The sequence below is a fragment of the Hakea prostrata genome, chromosome 3 (genome assembly GCF_041222555.1).
Source record: "Hakea prostrata isolate BN-2017 chromosome 3, UWA_Hpros_2, whole genome shotgun sequence".
NCBI classification, from domain to species: Eukaryota; Viridiplantae; Streptophyta; class Magnoliopsida; order Proteales; family Proteaceae; genus Hakea; species Hakea prostrata.
Genome location: NC_142602.1, coordinates 37,298,588 through 37,324,517, shown reverse-complemented (window position 1 = coordinate 37,324,517; position 25,930 = coordinate 37,298,588). Strand labels below are relative to the sequence as shown.

The following is a 25,930-nucleotide window of genomic DNA, read 5'->3' as shown; positions in this document are numbered from 1 at the left end:
ATGACCGCTATAGAACTGCGGTGAATGATTACTTAAACAATTTTCAATATCGTATGAGATGGGATGAGTATGTGAATTTGTTGGGGGGCATCAATGGAGACAGATCGAGTCGGAGGAATTCGATCCACCTAGGCACGGTGCTTGGTGCTTGAGGCCGAGAGTTTCAGATTTTATATGGTTGGATGACTTTATGTATTACAGTATTTGTACAATGAATTGTAGACTTTATATGATTTGGTTTTATGAGTTTTTAGGTTTTTAGTTTCGGGGCTTTCGTCCGCGTATAGTAAGACATGGGTCGATTAAGAACATTAGTTTAGGTAATGTTTTAGATCAAAATAACACTACCAATGTGTTTATTAGCCTCAAATTAGGCTACACATCAAATTTCAGGTCAAAATGACCAAAAAAACCCATCGAAACAGGGGTTCGATTTTTCATCGAACCCCTACCAAAAGTCGCCCGACTTTTGGCGAAATTTGGCCGCCCCCCCCCCCCCCCCCCCCCCCCCCCCCCCCCCCCCCCCCCCCTGAAACCCCCACTTTAATTTTTCCCCCCCAGTGTGGTTTTCCCCCACAATCTTCCCCTCTCACCCCCCCCCCTTTTCCCCCCAAGCCATTTTTCTTTGGCACCCCCCCCCCCAGTGGGGCCCGCCCCCCTGCTTTAGCGTTACCGATGTAATTTTCACGATAACCCTAAGCTTTGCTCATCTCTCGTCTCTCTCAACTCTCTGCTCTCTTTCGTCTCGCTCAACTCTCTGGAACTCTCGCTGGTTTCTGTCGACTTTCTCTGCCTACCCTGTATTGGAGGTTGAAGAAGAGCATCAAGTCGGGTTTGGTTTCGCGAGAAGAGGAGCCCTTGCATCTTGACTGCCCTCCTCCTTTGTCTCTCAACAATATCGCCTCTGGTATGCTTTTCTCTACTTATTTTTTCCCCTAAGAATTTATCTTCAGAGTGAAATTAGGATTACCCATTTGAGCTCTGATGTCGGACTAAAATGTGCTGGTTGGGGATTCTGCTCTGTAGTTCGAGCTTTTGGTTACCGAACAGTTTTTGTGGTTTCTGCTCTCAAGGTCCCTCGTCTCGTCTCTCTCATCTCACTCAACTCGGCAAGCTCTCTGCAACCGACAATCTTCTTCTTCTTCTGTGGTATACTACCGCTGCCACCAGGTATTTCTTAAATCTCCAGTTTCTTGACAGAAAGGCCAACAACTGAAAGTATATAACTTTCTGTAGAAATTTCTAATGATCTGTTCCCTTAGCAATAGACCTTCTCTGTTGCATCATGAATTGTATCTAAGAAACACGTACAGCCTGAGGCAAATTCCACGGATTGGCTTTCTATGGATTTGTTCTTGTGCCAGATTCTCTGGTTGGTTACGTTGATACTCTGACCTGAATCTTCCTGTTGTCGGTTAGATTCATTTTGACAGAAAGGACAACAGAAAATATATAAATTTCTGTAGAATTCTATGAGGTGATTTAAACTGGTTACATATATAAATTTCTGCAGAATTCTATGAGGTGATTTAAACTGGTTACATATATAAATATCTGCATTTCTTGCTTTTATGGGTAGTCTCATTTTTGGATATCTTGATTTTCTGTAGCAATTTTATTCATCTGATATTTTCTTAAAAGATTCATACATTAGTTGGTATTAGCCCTTAGATGTTGAATACTCAGAAAGTCTGTGACTGTGACCATCATTTGGTGCAATTCTTAGTTTGTTTTTTTCTTGTGGGGTTGGGGTTGAGAAGGGATTAGGGGCTTCATATAATTGAATAAAGAATTTCTTTACACAAGAGCTCTAATTGTTGAATGAGATTCCATGATGACGATGGTTTTCTTTTCTTGGCCATTTTGAAGTTTGATTTGGTCATTTCTTTCCATTGGATAGAGAAGCCGTGACGCAAGATTTGGTGCAAATGGCAGGACCTGATTCTTTAATCGAAAAATAAGCCAATTGGTTCTGGCAAATGGCCAAAAAAGTAAATGAAAAGACCAATTGGCACCAGTTCTGTTTCCAGTGCTGTTTCTTTGAACTATATCCACAATGGCATGAGTCACTGTACCTGTATGTCTAGGATTTGCAGCATAAGAATAAACCATAGATTGCTATCTCTTATTTACAATTTTAAAGGCCAAGGACTTATGATTGTTTAACATGATTGTTCGAATTGCATCTAGTTTGATTTATAGTTTAGTCGGATACTTTACTTTGTGGTCTATTTTTTAAACATAAGAAGTTTGTATTAGGATGTCAACATCCAGTGTCAATGATGTCAGAAGTTCTTATTTGAAGTTCAACAATACAAATTGCAATTGTGGGAACCTAGCTGCAGTCAGAATTTCAACATCAATTCGACATCCTAATAGGTTATATCAAGTATGTGCATCATTTCCAAGGAGATGTAGTTTTTTTCAATGGTGTGAACCAATAGGAGAAGTGCCGACACCCACTCCTTCACGTGGGATTCAAAGAAGCCAAGATGACGCATTGGATGATAAGTATTTTGAGATATGGTATGGACCTTCCTACTTTGAATTTGTAGTGTATGCATGTGTTTGCTTTTAAATAGGGTATGAAGTATAGAACTTTGGATTTGCATGTTATGCATTATGTGTGTTTTTAATAGATTATGCATTACGAAGATTTAGTTGTGCTTTCTATTTGAACATGGTTTGTATGATTATTTTCAGGGACTATAATCATAGTATGGATACATCTAGTGATTCAGATGAAGGGATTTTTATCGAGTTTTTAGGTTTGGAAATGCTGCTGTCAGATCAACCAAAAGTGACCCGTGTCCCTGAGCCAATGAGAGATAGCAAACTCACGGGACCGGAACGTGTTAGAGAAATATTAGAGGGACATGTAGATCACGTTTTCGAGAGATTCAAGATGGAACGACATGTGTTTTTTAACTTAGAGACTAAAATGCGGCATCGAGGATGGTTAGATGATACTAGGTATATTCGTGTTGATGAGCAACTTGGTATATTTATGTGTTTACTTGGTCGTGACTTTAAATATAGGGATGTGGCCGAAGATTTCCAACGTTCGCCTGAGACAATCACAAGAGTATTCAAGAGAGTGTTAAATGCTTTTGTGATGTTAAGTAAAGAAAACATAAGGCCTCCTAACTTTGATGCAATTCCCACAGAGATATTCACAAATCCAAAACACTTTCCTTACTTTAAGGTATGATACAAGCTTTCATTATTGGAATACAATCTCCCACATGTATATTTATGCTGCTCACCGACTTTTATTAATGGGTTTGAGAATGTTCATTGTACTAGGATTGTATTGGTGCAATTGATGGCACCCATGTGCATGCAATTGTACCGGCTGAAAAACAAGTACACTATCGTGGAAGGAAAGGAATCACCACACAAAATGTCATGTGTGCATGTTCCTTTGACATGAAATTCACGTTTGTTTATTCTGGCTGGGAAGGTTCTTCAGATGATTGCATAATTTTTAGACAAGCGATTACAGACCCTGCTCTCAATTTTCCTCATCCTCCTCCAGGTAAATTTAATACAACTACTTCATCAATATTTTTTTTTAACCCGTCATCAGATCTAAACTTATGGGATTAACGTTTATTATCTTAAATTGTCGTAGGTAAGTATTATGTGGTTGACTCCGGATACCCGACTATGACTGGATTCATGACACCATTCAAGGGTAATCGATATCATTTGCAAGATTTCAGGGGGAGAGGTCGAGAGCCAAGGAATGCTGTTGAACTTTTCAACCATAGGCACTCTTCAGTAAGGAATGTTATAGAGAGGTCTTTTGGATGCTTAAAGAGCAGGTTCCCAATTTTGAGTAAAATGCGTCACGGGTTTACATTACGTACTCAAGCCAAAATTGTCATTGCTTGTTGTGCTATTCATAACTTCATCCGCGATGAGCAAGTTGCCGACAAAAAGTTTGTAGAGTATGGAAACCCGCATTGGATACCTGAAGAAGTAACATCGGACCCCAATATTCCTCTTGAAAACACCCAAAATGAAGCAAGACAAATGGAAGAGCAAAGGAAGACAATTGCAAATGAATTAGCAGCAAGAGCTAGACTCCCACTAATCACTTGAAAACATTATATCTCACTTGATTTTATGTGAGCACCTGTGTATGAACTGAACTAGCATATTTACCTTTTTTTAATTATTTTATATTTATATTTTTAATTATTTTATTAAAAAAGTGCCCATTTTGGCATAAAAGTCGTACATACCATACAAGATTCTGTGCCAATTTTGCCAGAGAAACGTGCCCATTTGTGTCCAACCATACAAGTTTTTAGTACAGATTCTGTACCAAATTTACCCAATTAGGCACAGAAGCATAAAAAGTGCATTCTGTGCCAAATTGGGAAATTTGGTACAGAATTGTTGCCATCTACCTGAGTCCAATTTCCCAATTTACCATTTTCTTCAAGGTAATATTACATTTTTGCCACTGCCTCTCCTTTTGAGTTATTGTGGTCAGCATGGTTCAGATTCCCGGGAAAAATCCAAGCTTCAAAAGTCTATAAATGGCAAGGAAATGGCAAGAGTACACTACCCAGTGAGTTGTGAGTGTCGAGTGACAGAAAGAGATCACAAAGATTACATTTTGATTCTCAGCTCAAGCTTTTGATGATGAAGCTTTGTTTCACTCGACCATGTTTGATTCTCAGCTCTGTTTTAGTTTGCCTCTTAGCCATTTTCTCCTTTTCTGGATCAGAACAACTAACAGGGGTAAGCACTAATGAGATTTTTACTTGGGTTCAATCAATTTGAATTGAGAAAAGAAAATTCTATTGTTTTGTGTTTGTTTTGTTTCTGAAGTTCTAGATACTAACTAGATAACTGGAATATGATTTGCAGCTTTCTCTTGAAGCATATGGAGAGACATAGAGTAGTTCTTCATCTTCAAAGATATTGATCAAAGGAGGGATTGTTGTGAACGCTCACCATCAGGAAATTGCTGATGTTTATGTTGAGGATGGATTAATTGTCTCTGTCAGGCCTAACATCATAGTATGATCCTAATCTCTTTTGATGGCTGAAACTAATTTTCTTGCTTTGTGGCTATCTGAGTTCTATAAGCATAGACATGAGAAGAACCTTTTATTGTACTTATTTTCTGACAACAGAGTAAGCTGAAACTACAATATAAATGCTCTGCAATCTGTTTCTTTCATATGAGCTGGTGCAGGCTTATCTTGAGATATGTTCTATCTTGGAACTGTGGATCAACTATAGGCTTATTTCTTTCTCAAATTTATTCTACTCTGTTGTTTATTCATGATTTTCTTTCTTAGTAGAAGATGGTTGATTAAGGATCTTGGGAGAATTCATTAGCACATGTTAGAACATGTGGGGTGTTGATCTGTATTTTAAATACTTGTTTTCCACAGGTTGGAGATGAAGTTAAAGTGATTGATGCCACTGGGAAGTATGTCATGCCAGGCAAAACTTCTAAATTTTGGCAGACGAGATATCAGGGGTATGGGGTTTTTCAAATTCTAAAATCTTTCAACATGATTTAGTATAGATAGAGTATTTGCTTGACTTATTCAAAAAGGCCATTTCAAAAATGTTTAACCTGCACCTTTCTTACTCCTAGTGTGAAGGCTGTGAAAATGATTTGAATTTCTTCTTCTGAAATTTGTTTCCTCTTCTGATGTAACAGGAGGAATTGATCCTCACACACACACCTGGAGTCAGCGTATGGTGATGTCAAGAATATGGATGACTTCTTCCATGGTCAGGCTGGTGCATTAGCAGGGGGAACTACAATGCACATCAACTTTGTCCAACCAATTGGTGGGAATTTGACTGCTAGTTTTGAAATCATGGCAAAAAATACAAAGAAATCATGCATGGATTATGGTTTCCATGTAACAATCAACAAATGGGATGAGACAACTGAAAAAGAGATGGAAACTATGGTCAAGGAGAAAGGTTAGCATGTCATTCATCATGAGTTGGTTAAAATTTTGTTGATTGTTTATGGCTTTATGATCTATAGGTATCAACTCTTTCAAGTTTTTCCTTGCCTACAAAGAACGCATTATGGTCAGTGATGAAATTCTATTAAATGGCTTGAGAAAATGCAAGTCTCTTGGTGCAGTGGCTATGGTTCATTGTGAGAATGGTGATGCCATTGCTGAAGGGCAGCAAATGATGATTGACCTCAGTATAACTGGTCCAGAAGGACATGCACTTTCTAGGCCCCTAGTGGTAACAATAAGACATTCCTTTATCAGTTTCTTGTAGCTTTTGTTGCTTTTGATGAAGAGTTCCAATCACTAAATTTGAGCTTTCGTATATGAGGGCATCCATAGTCCTAAAGTTTTTCACTTTTTGGGTGGGCATAAGCAGAGCATGTATGCCCTTATTTTAGGTGAAGATGCATTTTTAGTTAACAAAATGAGCTTGATGACTCTCATACCAAGTTGAAGCATCCAACCTGAAAGCTTAAAAGAAATAACATTGATGATGAAAACAGGATAGAAAAGTAAAATTAAAACTAGAGTTTAGGTGCATTGTGTTGAATGTATTAAGAGTTTTGCTGGTCCCAGCTATGTTTGTAGGGTTGGTCTTTGTAACAATTACAGTCCATAATTCAGTAAGTTGGTCCTCTTGCAGTTGGAAGGAGAGGCAACTGCTAGAGCCATCTGGTTGGCAGCTTTTGTGAACACACCTGTTTATATTGTTCATGTGATGAGTATTGATGCGATTGAAGAAATAGCCAAAGCTCGAAAAAGCAGGTTCGAAATGTTTCACTAACTGTTCTTGCTCTTGAATTTGTTTAATGGCCTTAATATGCAGTTCACTAAATATGTCTCTGTTTTGCTGAAACTTTTTTTTTTGTTCACTTTATTTGAAATGGATGCTTCATTGTAAGTTCTCCAGCTATCTGATGCATGGTAGCCTATTTTTCTTTATACTATGATCTACATATGACATCATAATTTTAAGCTATTGGACTCTTAATTGTGATCAATGAATAAATTGTTACCAGAAGTAGGGTTGGGGAGAGAACATATAGGTTCTGTCGCAGATTAAACAAGTAATATAGTGGAGAGATGGACTATCTGCTTCTCATTTAGAAAAGTATAGAAGAAAAAGGAAAAAGGAAAGAGACTAGAGGATTGGAGGGACAGATAAAGAGCAACACTTTTGTCTTTATAATATCAATGAATTTTTCTTTACGTCTTTCTCTCTCTCTCTCTTCTCTCTCCTACATTGTCTAACTTATATCCATTTTTCATGCCTAGAGTAATTCCTGTTAGTTATAAATTTGCACTCTATGCCCATCAGTTGTTATCAGTCAAGTTGATTGATGATGTTCTAATTAAATGGCTGCAAAACTATCTTCAATGCATTTAAGTATGTTAATGGTGGGTTTAAACGATTGCATTTAATGCTGCAGGTCAAAGGGTTATTGGAGAACCCATAGCTGCTGGATTGGCACTTGATGAGTCCAGGATTTTTGACCCTGACTTCACTACTGCTGCGAAGTAAGAAAATTATGCTTTTCAGTTCCTTAAACCATTTTTTCTAATTCAATTTAACAAGCTACTACAGCCATCCTGTGTGCTTTGCTTTTTCAGGTTTGTCACGAGTCCTCCAATAAGGAAAGCAGGACATGATAAAGCTATTCAAGCTGCCCTATCAACAGGAGTTTTGCAGGTTTCTTGTTCATCTTTGGACTTACAGATCTCAGAACTCCACCTAGATAAAATATAAAGTTTAGGAAAAAAAGAATGTGAGCTTGTAAGCTCTACATATCAACTGCATTAAGCTGTTTAGTCTAGGCACAGCTTCTTGAAATTCATTTTTTTTTCAGTAGTAGCTTAGAAATTGGGTTCTTTTCCGAGGGAAGTTTTGGTATTAAGATGCATTACTCCTATCCTTGGTCCTGCCAATATTGTATGCTTTTTGTCTTTACTAATATGTGGGCTATCAACTTATGTTCTAAGCTCAATATAACCTTCTTGCACTGATGCCATTTGACAGAATATATAGGGCCATAGGTAACATATTCGATACCGAACACAATTTCATGGGTCCTGTCTGCAATATCCATGCTATAACTAAGTCCAACTTATCGAAGCCAATTGCTCGTTTTGTAACATTCTTTGGAGGTCAAAACAACAAACCAAATGAAGAGTGTTATTATGTATTGTGTCCACATAAAAATATATCATTCACATTCACTTTACAGCAATTTATCATATGATGAATCCTGTAGTGGTTTCAAACGTGATGTGGAGAGCAACCTGTTGGCAAATCCCATAACTAGCTTGAATTGTAACTGAGCTTTTCTGGTCTCCACTGATTACTTGAATTACTGTGCCTGTTGGTTGGCTGTCTTCATTTCTATCTCATCTTTCTTACAATCCTCCTTGTCTTACAACTTTTATTATATTTTAACCTGTAAGCTGAAGGGATGCAGAAAAGAGGAACTGATCACTGTTACAATTTCTTTTAACACTTTGCAGCTTGTAGGAACTGATTATTGTTCATTCAATTCCACACAAAAAGCCCTGGGTATTGATGACTTCCGAAAAATTCCAAACGGTGTCAATGGTAATCACTATGGATTGATTTATTTTCTGTGTCCTGGTATATTCAATGAAATGTAATTTGCAGTTTAATGTTTATTTGGTACATACTTGCAACAATCCTTGATATTCACAGGTATTGAACAAAGGATGCATTTAGTCTGGGATACTATGGTGGTAAGCTGCCACATATTTTTGTAGCTAGTATCAAGTCAACCAAGTGGCTGGGATTTCTCAGTTTTTGGGCTGTGGTCTATTTTCTTCTGATATTGTCTTTTGATGCAGAACTCTGGCTTGATAACTCCCTCTGACTATGTCAGAGTCACAAGCACTGAATGGTATTTTCTCGCTCTCTATGTATAAGATACCATATCAGTAGAGTAACTAAAAGGAATTGGTCAAGTCTAGTAAAATGATAATAGAATAACTGAAGAGGGCTAGACTTCATGATTGGTATGCACAACTGCAAAACCATTCTTCAGTGAAATCAGGCTTGCCAGATGGTTTTGACACTAATAGATACCTTCCCCATCAGTGGTAGGAGCCTCTTGCACTGGATATGCCCTTATTTTCTTTTAGATATCAGAAATAAATGTCATTCCCCAATTCTCTCATCTACCAGGTGAAGTATAGAGGATGTTCGAAATTTGAATTCAAATTCAAATTTGAAACAGTCAATCAATCAGATAAACCTTGTTGATTGATTGATGTTTCCACTCTAGGTAAGTCTATCTGATTCAAAATTTGAATTCTAATTTCGAACATCCTCCATATGAAGATTGATTGATATTGACTTTCTTAATTAGTATAGACATGTAGTATAACAACAACCTTAAATCTTTCCTTTTTCATTTCAGAATTGCTTTAACATCTTCTCTAAAAAATGTAGGGAAAAGTGGAAGTGACCATTTGTGGAGGAAGAGTTGTGTGGGAAAATGATGAACTGAAGGTTGTACCTGGAACTGGAAGATACATTGAAATGCCACCCTACAGTTACCTTTTTTATGGTATGGATAAAATTGATGCTGCATACTTGTCATCTCTGGGTGCTCCTGTTCAGCGTTTTAAGGCCGCAGCTTGAGTTCAGCTTTTGTCTTTAGCCGAAACAGAAATAAGAGAGAAATAATGAGAATTGTGGCCTTGAGACAAATAAGATCTTGAGGGCTGTCTGTGTTTAAATGTATTTCAATTCAGACAACTCAGAAATGGAAGAGCAGTTGAAAGGAATTTGAACATAGTTTCATTACTTTCATGTACCCAGAACTTCAACTTTTCATTTTGCATTATATGATATGATTAGTTCTCTTCTTCTCATTCCCTAACTGGAGTAAACAAGTTTCAGGATATTTGAAGTAAACACAAAGATTGGAATTGGATTATCTGTACCCTGCAATGCTCTGTTTGATTTAACTTAGTTGTTTTACTGAGATCACATTATCAGTGAATCTTCCTTCAAGAATACTACCATTGGACAAGGAAAATGTAGAATTGCAACTGAGCAAGTCTTAAATCATCCACCAAAGCAAAGTGATACCAGTAGTATCTAAATATTTTTAAGACAGCCTATTTTTTGAAGACATTTTTGCCACTGAGCGGTGTCAACAAAACCCTATTGGCCCAAAAGCTATCCAAACCCATCCTAAGTCCGGTCTGACTTTCTGATTTGAAAGGTGAGTTTGGGATACAAAATAATTAGCCTTGACAGGATCGGGTAGGGTTCGGGTGTAACGTCAAGCTAACCTAGCCCAACCCTGACTTGACCCGACCCTATGTTAATTTAGTTAAATTAAAATTATACATAAATAGAGTTGAAATAATTATTTAACTAACCACCTCAAACTGTTAGCTCAGTTGACAAACACCTACACTTCCTAACTAAGAGATGAAGAGTTCAATCTCCTTGGTGCCAGTGTCATTAGCCCATGTATATTGTTTTGGTTTCAAGGTTAAATCAGCACTAATCCAACTCTATCAAGATTAAATCAGGCAAATTGGGCTTAAAAAGCCCCAAATAGAGTAGGATTTGAGTTTAGGGTTTAGATCCTAAGATAGAGTTGGGCTTAGAATGACCTGACCAAACCCGGCCAATTGACACCCTAGCCTAGCCCATTATGCAACTGTTAGTAAGGTGTAAATGGAAAATTGAAATCCGCTCGCGAATTCGTATCCGCATCTATTTAGTGGTATCCGAATCTGTCCGATTACTAATAGGATGAGGATATGGTATACCCTTTATTACCGATTATCATCTGTCCAATAAAATTATCCGATTAAGTTACTTATTTGGTTTTATTTTTCTTGGTTATATAATTTTTCAGTTGAGATATGTGACTATTTTTATAGATTTTCTACTAAAATAATTACCATAGTTGATAAATTCTTACATTTCCAATCTAGCCTCACAAATAAACCGGTAAAAAATTTCAACAGGTAGTCGAAAACCTATTTTCAATCTGTATACATAGTCATTTAGAAGAATCTATTTAAGAAAATAATTATTTGATTATCATCTGAATTTGACTGAATCAGTAAAAAATCTGATAAAATATTATCCAAAATCGTCTGAATATAATAAGATATGGTATTACCACTATCCGATTCGAACACGATCCGTTTACACCCCTAACTGCTAGGGGTGAATGGATCATGGATGGATAGCCAATACATGCGCATCACGTGCATCACGTGGTGAACAAGGAAATAGATGCAAGCCATCACAACCGTCTATTATGGTCAACTATAGTGCTCCAGTGCAAACGCATCCCGTGGTCAGCAAGGGAATCAATCCACTCTTATGTTTTTTTTCTTTTTTTTTTTTTAACAAAAATCCAATTACATTACTTGGCACTTGGCAAGCAGGTCAAATTTCCGGGGAAAATTATTCAGAATTTCAAAAACTATATAAAGTGCGGAAGTGGTGATTGGTTAGTGAGTGAGATCACATAGTAGACTTGGCTTCTCTGCTCAAGCTTTAATGGCGAAGATTCGTTTCGCTCCTCTATATTCAGTACTCGAAGAGCGAAGATCGATATCTTCATTTTGTCTTCTTTCACAGTTCAGCTAGTTAGCCTCTTATTTGCTTCATTTTGTCTTCTCGCCATCTTCCCGTTGTCTGAATCAGAACAAGCACCATGGGCAATCAGATTCTTCTTAACTTCAGTTCTAACACTTCCGAGTTCCGATTGAAATTCTGTTGTTTCTTCGTTTAGTTTATTTTGATTGTTTTAGGTTATTATTACTACATGCTAACTGGATAAGTGGAATATTTTTTGCATTTTTGCCGTGCGGCATATGGAGAGTCGGAGAGTGATTCTTTCTCTTCGAAGCTATTGATCAAGGGAGGAATTGTCGTAAACGCTCACCATCAGCAAGTGGCAGATGTTTATGTTGAGGATGGGATTATTCTCTGTCAAGCCTAACATCAACGTAGGATCGATTTCTGTTTTGATGGTTTATACAGCTTGAACAGTAGGATAAACTATGTTTATGGTAACTAAGGCTGAAGAATATTTTTTTTGCAAGAACGGAAACAATTCGGAAATGACTGATCAAATACTATGACTAGATTTTGTTTTCTTTCCTTGGTTGTTATCGTAGTTGAGATGATCTGTGACTGTGAAATTTAAAAGGAACCGCAAATGCATGGTATCCTGTAGCTAACAGGTCGATCTCAGGGAGATATGCCACTTAGAATTCAACTTCTTAATAGTAATATGAAAGTGGAATGATTCAATTTTTGTTAACTAATTAACTAAACTAAACGATCCTAATCTATACATCTAATGCAATCAAATTGAAACGAAAAATAAATTAAACATAATCAATGCATAAATAAAAGATAGGAAAAAAAATGGCGAACAATAAAAATAAAAGGAAAAAGGAAGTGATCCGAGTGTCAGCTCTGGATCGAGGGAATGAGAGTATAATAATAATGACTTTGACCGTGGACCCTTTGCCGTAGCTTACAGTCCACCGATCGGAGGAATGGATATTAAAGAAAAAAATAGTGTAGAAAGTAAATAACAAAGCAATAAACAAAGCAATAAAAGGAAAATGAAGCCTTAACCAAAGAGACGCACGATTGTAAGCATCTCTGATTAAGGACTCAGGGGATGGGAGAACAATAAATAAATGCTGAAAGTAAATTGCAGAAAGTAAAATGGAAACCTAAACCAAAGAGAGGCACGACTGTAGGCATTTCTGATTAAAGATCCAGGGGAAGGGAGAACAATAAATAAATACTGAAAGTAAATCCTAAATTAAGAATATGGAGGGGTAGATAGAAGCAGGAATGGAGGGAGGAAAGACGATTAATGAAGAATGTTACTTACTTGCGAATTGAACAAACGATTCGAATCTCAACCAACCTTAACAACCAGATCTAGATCTAGAATGATCTAAATCTGCAATTGCTAGACCTAGAGAAAAACGAATCTAAAAACTTGAAACTTGAACTTGAATTCCATTACATAAAAAATTAAACTTAAACATTCAATCTAGAAATTAAAATCTCACAAATGCAAGCAAAGAAAACTAAAGAAAGCCTAAATAAAATGAAGAGAGAAGAAAGAATGCTTCTACTAAGCTCTAGAACACGTTCCCCTTTGATGGAGTATGCTCTCCTTTTATAGAGTTTACATGAGATATGAGGCACGGCTGAATTTGAATAAAACTCAGGGTTTCTATCTAACTCAACCAATTAGGGTTTTGACGTACTAATCATACTGACTTAGAGAGATCAGATGCACAATTCCACCGTTGGATTTGAAGATCAAGAAGTCGTGAAGCTCTTCTCCCAAAATCAGCTCGATCGGACACCGGATGACCGTTCGATGAAGGACATGATTGAAACTAGACATAGACATTCAAAAACGGGATTTTTGCCTATTTCTTCTCTAAATATAATTAATTTTCCTCTTTTTCTTTCTTTAATCAAATCACAAATAGGAAATAAGATATTGAGGTATGCAAGGACTCTTTTCTCCATTTGGACTCTCTCAATAATATCTCTGTATATTTGATTGATAATTTATAATCTTAGCTGTAGATCAAATTTGCCTTCTTTATCTCTTAAATATTTTGGAGTTGGCTCATAATCACATCTCTAGCCCATCATGCTCCAGATCAAGCCCATTTTCGCATTTGAGAATTTAAATGGACCTCTTAACGTGTAAAATTGCATGATTCATGCCCAAAACTCCAAATATTTGCTTAAATATTGAAAAGTCCTCAAATCTGCAAAAACAATATAAAACCCAAGGTAGCTCCACTCTAAGTGTGTAAAATGCATGTTTTATGCCCTAAGATTTCACACATAAACGTGCTCATCAATCTGATATCTAATTCCTTTGTTTGATTAAATTTTCTCTGCAGTATTTAGTATTATTTCAGAATAGTTCATGTAATTTTGTATGTTCATCAGTTTGTTCTTTCTTTTTTGTTTGTTTTTGTTTTCATTGTTTTTTTTGGATGAATAAAGAGTATATTAAAACCAAGAAAACAAGAGAACAAAGCCTTTAAACATAAGGTCGAAAAGGAGAATTAAGACCGCAGGAGACAACAGTAAGCCTGTTTTTGTTTTTGTTGTTGTTGTCGGACTTCTTACTATTTTCAAGCTAACTGTTATGCCCAAATCCTTATAACTGGTGCTCACTGAGGAAATTAACCGTTATGAGATTGCACATGATGAGTTTTTATTCAATGTCATAAGCATTAGGTAGTCACTTTGGTTCCCAACAATCAAAAGGTGGAAATGAAGTCAATGCATGCCAATAACGATACACCATAGCTGGGCTTATATATATCCAATTCCACATACTTCTTTCATCCGACTAGTATATCCTCATTATTTTCATATATGCTATGTTAGGTAACTGTGAATCAACTAGTTGCTTATCTATTCCTTGGAAGATTTATTTTTCTCTGATTTTTATTCTTGTTTTTCTTTCTTACTGCATGCACATGACATTTCAATTTTGAATTGGTTTTGGAAGAATCCATTAACTAACGTAAGAAGGAATTGGGGATTCACATTTATATGAAGTACTTAATTGTTTCCCACAGGTTGGAGATGATGTTAAAGTGATTGATGCCTCTGGGAAGTATGTTATGCCAGGTGAAATTCAAACTTTTGGGGTACAAGGTATCAGTGGTAGTGGTGTTTGAACTCTAGAACATTCAATAAGATATGGTATACATAGAGCATTTACTTGATATTATTTAAAAAAAATCCATTTGGAATAAGTTTTAGAGCTGTCGAATTTCACATGTGTTTTGGGGTCATGCTCATGTTTATAGTTTTTTAGACTTCTGTGAATTATTTTTGTGCCCAGCCTCATTTTCATTGTATTTATTTTATTACTTTATTTATTATTATATTGATATTGTAATTAGTAGTATTCATATTTGTATTTGTATCTATAATTTTGTAATTGTTAGTTTTGGTTCATGGACTGATGTCTTTACGGTGAGCTCTGGTCTGATGGATTTTCTCCAACACCCAGGCAACATATATCCATGCTTTGTAAGGGACTGAAGTCTTGAAAACTAAAAATTTGTTGGGCCAGAGGATATTAACTCAGCAAACGAAGTTGTGCTCTTTAGATCATATCCTGAATAGCTATTATGATCTTTTGATCTGGTTTTATTGAACGAATACAATAAACCAAGTTGGTTGGGTTTTCTATTTGTTCTCTTTTTGGTGGTGCCTTTTTCTGGTGGATTTATTAACTAACTAGTCCCAAAACCTGCACATATCATACTCATGGTGTGAACGCTGGGAAGGTAACTTGGGTTCAGTTCCCCCAAGAACTTGGGCTTTCTTCTCTTTATGAAATTTGTTGCCTCCTATTGATATTTAAGCTCTTATGTACATTTCAGAACTAACAGTTGATCATGCAAATATAATAATTTAACAATGTCCATTTGAAAATGAAAAATTTTCTCTTCCGATGTAACAGGAGGAATTGATCCTCACACACACCTGGAGATAATTTCTGGTGCTGCTGAGAGCGTAGATGGCTTCTTTAGCGGTCAGGCTGCTGGGTTAGCTGGGGGAACTACAATGCACATTGACTTTGTCCCACCAGTCAATGGGAGTTTATCTTCTGGTTTTTGAAGCATATAAAGAGAAAGCAAAAAACTCATGCATGGATTATGGTTTCCATGTGTTCATCACAAAATGGGATGAAGCTGTTGAAAAAGAGATGGAAATTATGGTGAAGGAGAAAGATTAGCATGTTGCTCAGCATGAATTGGATACAATCAGATACCTTGTAATGCTGATGACTGTTTATGGCAGTATGATCTATAGGGATCAACTCTTTCAAATTTATGCTCGCTTGCAAAGGAATTGCTATGGTCAATGATGAAGTTCTATTGAAAAGCTTGAAAAAGTGCAAGTCTCTTGGTGCCTTGGCTATGGTTCATGGAGAAAATGGTGATGCTGTAGTTGAAGGACAGGAAATGATGATTGATCTTGGAATAACAGGTCCAGAAGGACATGCACTTTCTAGGCCACCTGTGGTAACAGGAATATATTCTTTTATAAAATGCCCGTAGTTTGTATTGCCTTGGCTCAATTATCTAAGGTATTATGTAGAGAGGTCTAACTTGTATATGAGGACATCCAAGGTCTTAGAGAGTTTTTAATATGCTATTATTCTTAGTTCTCACACTCATATGTTGCCCCACTTTTAGTTGTACTATGTGAAATTTACAAGAGCATTGCTGGTCAAGAGTATGTTTGTAGAATGTCTTTGTATCAATAGCAGTTTATATATCTGTAGCTTACTGGTTTTGCAGCTGGAAGGAGAGGCAACTGCAAGAGCCATTCGGTTGGCAGCTTTTGTGAACACACCCCTTTACGTCGTTCATGTGATGAGTATTGATGCAATGGAAGAGATAGCTAAAGCTCGGAAAGCTGGTCCGAAATGCTTTCATTATCTGTTTTTGCTCTTGAATTTATTCGATGGCATTGATTTATAATTTAGTATATATATATATATATATATATATATAACTGCTTCATTAGAAAACTTTATTTTATCAATTTATTTTCTAATCGATTCTTGGATAAAATTCCAGCTGCACAATGTGTGGTGTGTATTTTTTCTTTCTAACCATGATCATCCATTGCATGGTTACTGTAACCTGTTGGAATCTTGCTGTGCCGGCCGGTGAAAAAAATGTTAACATGGGTGAGATTGGGGAGAGAAGATATAGGTTCTGTAATGAATTGATAAACTATAATTGTAGGGGTGTCAAAATCTAACCCGAACCGTTAAAACCGGACCAAACCGGCCCGTTATAGCCTGAATCGGCCCGCACCGAAGCTTAATGGGCTGTGTTTGGGCTGAACAACTTCAGCCCGCAACGGTTCGGGTTGGGCCAGGCTAGCCCGTGTGCGGCCCGCTAGGCCGAACTGTTTGGCCCGAAACCAGCCCGAACCTGAACCAACTCGTTAAACTTGTTATAAATAAATAAAATAAAATAAATCTAAATGTAAAAGCCAAGAAAACCCCCAAGTTTCTATTTGTTTTCTTAATTGTTGGAATATGAAAACAACAAGCCTGTCAAAGCCTTCGCCATTTGGAAGATGAGTTTAGTAAATATTTAGCAAATGTATTATCATTTGAAAATCTTTTAATGCTTTATTTTGATCCATTTTTACAATTGTTAAGAAGGGAAAGGAGAATAGGCAAATACAACCCACTAAAATTCATCAAGATGCTAGATTTCTTTTGTATATTAGTTCTATAATTTTTACTTCTTTGTAGAAAAAAGGAGTTTTTGGTTTTGAACACCCAACACAAGATATTTGAAGAGAACTTAATGCTTATATGTGTTTACATGCTTTTGATAAATTCCACACATCAACAAAGTACTCAAAACATACCGCTAGTAAACCCGAACCCAAACCGTTAGTAAACCCAATTCGAAACCGTTAGCTCAAACCGTTAGTCAGCCCGAACCCAAACCGCACCGGCCTGAAACCGGCTAGAAACCGTTATTTTCTTAATGGGTCGTGTTTGGGCTGAGTGCTTTTCAGCTCGAAACCGTTAGGCCCAGCCCGAAGCCGGCCCAACCCGAACCGTTGACACCCCTAATGGAGGGGTTGGCTAAAGCTTCTTTTGGAACTGATGCAAGTCTCTCTCATACACTCACACACAAGTCTTTGATGCAGGAATCAGGTTTAATCTCTCCTTCTGACTATGTTAGAATTTTACAAGCATTGAATGATATTTTCAGGTTCTCTATGTATAAGACGCTATGTTGGTAGTTACTGTAAGAACTAGTTTATGTCTAGTAAAATGATAATATAATGTAGGGTAATTTTCATCTGGACCCCCTGAGGTTTGGTCTATGTCATTTTCAGTCCAAAAAAACTGAAACTTTGCATCTGACTCACCTGTACTATAGAAAAAGTCAATTTAAGGACAAATTATTACTTTTATGACAAATTTACCCTTTTTTTTTTAATTTAAACAAAAAACATAGGAAATAAAAATGAAAAAAAAAATTAAGTTAATATTCATTTGTGATTCTCGAAATCCAGTTCTTCAGAACTGTAGCGAAACACCACAAAGCAACCGTCTAAGAACATCAAACACTTGAATGTTTCTTCATTCAACTCATTTAACTTTGAATCCCTAGCTTAAAGCTCTCTTGCTTCACGGGGCTACTTTGGAAAACTTAGGTAAGTGGAAACAAGATTCAAGGATTTGAAAAAGATAAATTTTCATTAAGTGACGAGAAATCCGAAGAGAAATAAAAAGGGAAAAAACCCTAGTTTTGAAAAAAAAAAATATCTACGAATTGCAGAAAGGTTGATGGAGCGTCAGATATGAGAAACCATGGTTAAAGTCGAAGATGTTGTGAAGCAATCATTGGGGATTTGGGAGAAGCTGTTGTTGGCATGTGCCATTAACCGTCATGGAACCAATAGCTGGGACTCTGTGGCTATGGAAATACAGAATCAAAACACTTCTCTTCGTCTTCTGACGCCACAGAATTGTAAGCAGAAGGGTCTAAACACCGGCTCATGGCGAAAGACGATAAGAAGACAAATCTGAACGTCTGACGATAAGAAAGATGTGATCCATGGCTCGAAGATAAGACTGTCGTCGGAGAAGACAAATCTGAAACTTTCGACGATAAGAAATATGTGATTCCATGGCTCAAAGGGTTAAGAAAACTTCAAGTGGCAGAGCTTCGACGGAGGTTCAAGGGCATGATGTTTCGATCTTAAACAACTCTTTTGATTTCGAATGACATGATGTTTCAATCTTAAACAACTCTTTTGATTTCGAATGCTAACCATCGTATTTCTCTGGTTCAAATATTTGAATTTGGATTTTTTTCATTTTTATTTTTCATGTTTTGTTTAAATTAAAAAAAAAAGAATAAGGGCAAATTTGTCATAGAAGTGATAATTTGTCCTTCAATTGACTTTTTCTATAGTACAGGGGAGGCAAATGCAAAGTTTCAGTTTTTTTGGACTAAAAATGACATAGACCAAACCTCAGGGGTCCAGATGAAAATTACCCTATAATGTAACTGAAGAGGGCTAGCATTCACAATTGGTGTACACACCCGCAAAATAAATTTACCATGGAGGCTTAGCAGATGATTCTGACACTGATGACAGGTGCTCTCTGGTATTGATCAGTACTTGTAGTCATACAATGACTATTCTGGGGTCAGGATTAATATTCCATCACCATCAATGGCAATTACCAACCTCCTCATCTGCTCTCTTTGGGAGTGAGGGATATAAGATATGAACTATATGACACTGAATCTCTAAGCTGTCTCATGGCCAATTACTTACTTGTTGACCTATTTTTATTATATTTTTTTTTACTTCTAAGTTCTAAGTATAATACACTAATTTGGTGGCTTAAACATGTGAAAACATTTTCTTGCATCGTAGATAATTTTTGTTGTTTCTCGCTCCAGAGAGCCATCTTTGCAAGAATTTGAATTTTTTTTCTTTTTTTTTGTGCGACTTCCTTCCCAAAGTATAACTTCTGAATATTGTGGCAGTGCTAAGATTTTCAATATAAATCCAAGAAAGGGAACAATACTTGCTGGATCTGATGCTGATATTATCATTCTCAATCCAAATGCAAGCTTTCAAATAAGTGCAGCCACTCACCATACACCCTCAGACTCCAATGTCTTTGAAGGAAAGAGGAGGAACTCAATTGGTATTTATTTAGTTATCCAGGAGAATGGCTGGGGGTTTTGGTTTTGGGGGAGAGATATATGCTCCGGTTGTATGACCCTCTAAACATTTGGTTAAATTTTCAGGCAGATGTTTAAACCACACCCATCTCACAGCCCAGAGTGTAGATCTTGGAAGTGAAGTTTCTCCTATAATAAATAACATTTTAAAGGACAGAACAAGTTTAAAAGTTCAGCAAACTACTATTAGTTGCTAGAACACCATCCCAGCGCTAGAACACCATCCCAGCAATAATATTATTAGTGATGACCATCCTAGAAATTTTCACTTGATGATAAAATTTTATAGGAAACTTCGTATCAAATAACATCAATAACTAATCATCCATTTCCAAACCAAACATTAGATCTCTAATTTTGCTACTTTTTATTTTGTTAATAAGATTTTGTGTAGAAGTGATTTTGTATTACCTCTTCATGTGTATATATAATTGTGGAGAATGTAGAAAATGATATTTAATATATATTCTAGAAATGATATGTACAAGGGTATTTATAACCCTAAGAATACAAATACTATATTGACAGTTTACTCTATCTAACACACCCCCGCAAGCGTAACGGATCAATGATCGTTAGCTTGTCTCTAAGAGCTAAAAATCGAGTACGAGGCAAGCCTTTTGTAAGAGTGTCAGCTAGCTGATCAATAGAAGAAACCTAGCGAACTAAAAATTGTCGAGAGGCTACCGAATCTCTAACAAAATGGAAATCAATCTCAACATGCTTAGTACGAGCATGAAAGATAGGATTGGCAGTCATGTAGGTGGCTCCAATATTATCACACCAAATGAGAGGAGTTGTCGAAAGAAATGCACCAAGTTCCCCAAGAAGAGATCGAACCCAAATAAGCTCAGTAGCAACAGAGGCAATAGCTCTATATTTCGCCTCAGTAGAAGAGCCCGAAACAGTCCGCTGTTTGCGAGAACTCCAAGAGATGAGATGATTTCCAAGAAAAACACATATACCAGTGACAGAGCGACGATCATTTGGATTTCCCGCCAAATCAGCATCAGAGTAGCCGGTAAGGGACATAGAGGATTTAGGAGAGAAAAATAATCCCATAGTAGCTGTTCCACGTAAATAATGTAAGATTCGCTTCACCGTACTCCAATGAACACTAGTGGGAGAGTGCATAAATTGAGAAACCAAACTAACAGCAAAGGAGATATCAGGATGTGTACTGGTGAGATATTGTAAGGCACCCACAACACGCCGATATTTAGTACCATCTTTCAAAGGAACACCACTAGTCAAAGAAAGAGAAGCACCAGAGGCAAGAGGAGAAGCAACAGGCTTTGCATCAATCATATGTGTTTGAGTCAACAAATCCGAAATATATTTTTGCTGGGAAAGGAAAAGACCATCATTAGTGCGTAAAGCTTCAATGCCTAAGAAATAATGAAGATCACCAAGATCTTTGATAGCAAAAGCAGTAGCAAGTGACTTGATGAGGGAAGAAATTGCCGCAATACTGTTCCTAGTTACTAAGATATCATCAACGTATACCAAAAAGTAAACAACCACTAAGGAAGATGCATATTAGAACAAGGAAGTATCAGTGCAGGATCCCTTGAAACCAATAGATGTAACAAAATTAGTGAGTTTCGTATACAAAGCCCTAGGTGCCTATTTCAAACCATATAAGGACTTTCGAAGTAGACAAACATAAGAAGGAAATGTGGGATCAATAAACCCCGCTGGTTGTTCCATATAAACCGTTTCTTGCAAATCACCATGGAGAAAGGCATTACTACATACAATTGGCGAACCGGCCAATTATTAGAAGTGGCAATTGATAGAATAATCCGGATAGTAGTATGCTTTACGACAGGACTAAAAGTATCCTCAAAATCAAAACCAAGGCGTTGATAATATCCCTTAGCTACAAGTCTAGCTTTGTAACGCTCTATGGTACCATCAGACTTCTTTTTAACTCTAAATACCCATTTGCATCCAATTATATTTTGGTTTGATGTGGAAGGAACCAACTCCCATGTCCCATTTTGAACTAAGGCATTAAATTCTTCTTGCATTGCTTGCCTCCATTGCACAAACTGAGCTGCTTGAGAATAAGTACTAGGTATTATATCATCAATACAAGCAGCCATCAAATTAAGTGGAACTTTAGGTTTGGAACAACCGGTTTTGGACCTTGTGAGCATGGGATGACTTGTAGAGTTAGATAGAGGTGCATGCAAATCAGAAACAACAGATGGAGAGGAAGCATGAAGCTCACGATGTGAAGTAGGTTGAGGCAAAATTACATAACCAATCTCAAACCCATCAGGCCCATTATGATTGGAGGTTGAAATAGAGACTGGAAAGCTCAAAGACCCAGTAGTATCGAGCTCACAGAGTTGGGCAGCAATATGGCTGGAAAGCTTGAATGCTCATCAGCATCTAAAACAACATTGACACTCTCAGAATTAGGCAGCAATGTGGCTGGAAAACCCGAAGGCCCATCAGCAGCTGAACCTACAGAAGTAGGCAGCAATGTAGTTGGAAAGCCCAAAGGCCCATCAGCTCCTACAGACCCATTAGCTGGGGGATGGGGAGAAATTGCATTGTGAGTTACAACCGGATCTGAAATACAATTATTACAACCAGAAAGCCCCCCATTACAAGCTAAATTTCCCTGCCCATTACAACTTTCATTGGGAAATGAAGACATTGAATTACAAGGAAATATAACAGAAGGGACTGTAGACAACCAACTTCAGCAGAAACAACTGAAGAAGAATGAAGTAAAGAAGCATAAGGAAATTGCTTTTCATCAAAAATCACATGGCGAGAAATATACAACTTGTTCTCAACTGGATCATAGCAATAATAGCCGTTGTATGCTGCTAGACAACCAAAAAAAATTAAAAAAAAAATACAAGGTTTGGACCAAGGATGTAGTTTTGTCTTAGCATAGGGCCTAAGCTAGGGATAACACAACCACCCAAAGACCCTTAAGAGCTCATATTCTGGAGAAGTTCCAAATAAAGTTTCTAATGGCGATTTATGATCCAACACACTAAGAGGAAGCCGATTAAGAAGAAACATTGCTGTTTGAACTGTTGCTGTCCAAAAAATCTGAGGAAGACTAGCTTGAAATAACAAAGCTAATGCAGATTCTAAAACATGCCTATGCTTCCTTTCAGCAACACCATTCTGAGGAGGAATGTATAGGCATGAGATCCGATGAGAGATACCAAGATCAGCAAGAAAGGTAAATAGCTTCTTGTATTCAGTCCCACCATCAGTTTGTATAGTACAGATCTTGGAGAAAAAATGAGTTTCAACCATCTTTTGAAATTTGATAAAAACAACAAACAGATCTGACTTTTGTTTTAAAGGATATAGCCAAGTGTATTTTGTATAGCCATCCACAAAAACAACATAGTACTTGGAACCATCAAATGAACAACATAGTACTTGGAACCATCAAATGAAGTAAATGGAGCAGGTACCCAGAAATCACTGTGAATCACATCTAATGGAAATTGACTAACTGAAGAAGACAACTTGAATGGGAGTCTATGACTCATAGAACACTTACAAGCATCACAAGTTGGAAAAGTCTTAACACCTTCAAATCCAAGATGTTGTAATACAGTCATAGTCCTTCCTAGAGCAGGGTGTCCTAACTGTCTATGCCAATCAAGGGCTGAAGCAACAAAAGCAGTAGAGGAAGAAAACAAATCTGAACTAACAACTGGAGCAGATTGAAATGTAGAGGCAACAACAGCAACATGACTCACTGCTTTAGATGACAGATCACCACTGAGGTCTATCGAACCAAACTAAACAGCATAGAGGCCATTAAAAGTCTTGCCGCCTATCAAAAAAGAATCCGAGTGAAACTCAAAATACACCCAATTTTCTTGAGAAAATATAGGGACAAATTATATCGAATACTAGGGACACACAGAACCTCTGACAATCAAAAAAGAGACCCAGAACATACAACATTCAAACATCCAATATGAGAGATGCTTAAAGAATTACCATTCCCAACAATCACATTACTAGATCTTGAATAGGGTTCTTGAATAGTTAAATGGGCAAGATTTGCAACAAGATGAGAATTAGATCCGGAATCTAATATCCACAGAGAAGGATCCAAAGAAGAGATAGTAGCAGGATTCAAAATAGAAGAGCAAGCAAGAATTCTCATACCAATATATGCATGATTGAAATGCTGTGGACATTGAGCACAAAGATGTCCATCAGCTTTGCATAATTGACAGATTATCCTAGACTCATTCAGAAACTGAGAAGCCGAAGAGCTACTTTCAGAAATAAAACTAGAATTACATGAAGAGAAACTAGGATACTGCTCGGTGTTAGAGTTACCAGAACCAGAAAGATTTCGCAAATGAGGATGAGAAGAACCGTAGCCAAATCGACCATTGTACCGACGATTCCATGGCCTGCCACCATTATAACGACCACTGAATCTTCCTCGAGAAGTAGAAAAATTTTGATTGTGGTTACCGAAAAACGAGACTTGACTGGAAGAACCACGAACAACAACATTAGCAGATAGAATGGTACTAGCAGCCTCAAGTGAAGATACTCGTAGATGGCTCTCATGAGACAGCAGAAGACCTTGTTAATCATCAAACGACATTGGATCCGCTCGAACAAGAACAGAAGTGCCAAAATCTTTATAATCTTCACCCAAACCTCTCAGAGTAATTAATACCAAATCTTCATCAGAAACCGGGGAATTTGCAGCAGCTAACATATCAGTGAGAGAGAGAATTTCAAGAATATAATCAGCAATCAAAGAAGAACCGTGTTGAAGCTGAAATATGTGATTCTTGAGTTCAAGAATTCGAGATCTTGAACCAGAGGCAAACACCTTATTAAGTTTCTTCCAAGCCTCATGAGATGTTCGAGCAACAACTATGTGCGGAAGAATCCTCTTGGAGGATTTAGGTTTTATAATCGGGCCTCTGGTTTTATATCATAGGATTTGTTGACTCAAACACATATGATTGATGCTCCACATTTATAGTTGTCTCAAATAGTAATATTATTGACCGTTTATAAACACATAGGATTTGTTGACTCAAACACATATGTTTTATATCATAGGTTTATAAAGCATAGGATTTAGGTTTTACATTCTCCACATTTATTTTATTCTTTACTTTGTCTAACAATAATACAATCAAGCAAAGAATAAAATAAATGTGGCATACTATACATAAGGAAATAAATTATTTGCAACGGTCATATTATCCTAGATCTCCAACGGTCATATTCTCCAAAGATCTCCAACGGTCATATTATGTCTAATACTCCCCCTCAAGTTGGAGGTGAATATCAAGAACTCCCAACTTGTCCTTGAGGAATAGAAAAAAATCTTTGCCAAGGGATTTGGTAAAAATATCAGCAATTTGGGTAGAACTAGAAGTGTGAACGGTACGGATGAGGCCAGAGTGTATCTTATCTCAGATGACATGACAATCAATTTCAATATGTTTGGTGCGTTTGTGAAACACAGGATTGGCGGCAATGTAGATGGCCGCTTGATTGTCAAGAAAAGAGGGATTGGTTGCTTCAAATGAACACCAAAATCTTGAAGGAGCGAAGTTAACCAAATTAGCTCGCAAGTGGCCATTGCCATGGCTCAATATTCTGCCTCGGCAAAGGATTGAGAAACTGTATGTTGTTTCTTGGTCTTCCAAGAGATAGGGCTAGAACCAAGAAAAACACAGTAACCGGTGGTGGAGTGGCGAGTCATGGGACAACTGGCCCAATTAGAGTCGCCAAAAGCACGAAGTGATAAGGTGCTATTAGCTAGAAGTAAAATACCTTGGCCAGGTGAGCTGTGAAGGTATTGGAGAAGGCGAGTTGCAGCGTCCATATGTGGTTTGCGCATAAACTGGCTAAGAATGTTGATAGTGTGCACAATATCCGGACGAGTGATGGTGAGATAAATCAATCGTCCAATCAAACGACGATAAGATGCAGGTTCAGGAAGGATATCACCATCGGAGTCTGTAAGCTTAAGATTTTGTTCCATTGGAAATGATGTTGGGTGAGCACCGGTGAGGCCGACATCTGATAATATATCCAAAGTGTATTTTCGTTGATTAAGGAAAATACCTTTT

The 25,930-nt window shown here is 37.2% G+C and overlaps 2 protein-coding genes and 1 pseudogene across 3 annotated transcripts; all 3 read left to right on the top strand.

Moving 5' to 3' along the window:
* Positions 1 to 713: 713 nt before the first annotated feature.
* On the top strand, positions 714 to 4,281 carry LOC149022186 (uncharacterized). Of its 2 annotated transcripts, XM_089150358.1 has the most exons (6): positions 714 to 907; positions 1,027 to 1,170; positions 2,260 to 2,526; positions 2,704 to 3,205; positions 3,307 to 3,538; positions 3,635 to 4,280. In XM_089150358.1, the coding sequence occupies exons 3-6, from the start codon at positions 2,261 to 2,263 to the stop codon at positions 4,105 to 4,107; spliced, it is 1,473 nt and encodes a 490-aa protein (XP_089006484.1). In that variant the 5' UTR covers positions 714 to 907; positions 1,027 to 1,170; position 2,260; the 3' UTR covers positions 4,108 to 4,280. The 2 variants fall into 2 exon arrangements, with proteins under 2 accessions (XP_089006484.1, XP_089006483.1); XM_089150357.1 differs by lacking the exon at positions 714 to 907 and having other exon boundaries at positions 927 to 1,170; positions 3,635 to 4,281.
* Positions 4,282 to 5,747: 1,466 nt separating this feature from the next.
* On the top strand, positions 5,748 to 10,185 carry LOC149022185 (dihydropyrimidinase-like). Its single transcript, XM_089147564.1, has 9 exons — positions 5,748 to 5,964; positions 6,032 to 6,243; positions 6,652 to 6,730; positions 7,439 to 7,526; positions 7,620 to 7,698; positions 8,511 to 8,598; positions 8,710 to 8,750; positions 8,859 to 8,911; positions 9,463 to 10,185. The coding sequence occupies exons 1-9, from the start codon at positions 5,748 to 5,750 to the stop codon at positions 9,476 to 9,478; spliced, it is 873 nt and encodes a 290-aa protein (XP_089003690.1). The 3' UTR covers positions 9,479 to 10,185.
* Positions 10,186 to 11,547: 1,362 nt separating this feature from the next.
* Positions 11,548 to 16,559, top strand: LOC149022184 (dihydropyrimidinase-like; annotated as a pseudogene).
* The last annotated feature ends 9,371 nt before the right edge of the window (positions 16,560 to 25,930 follow it).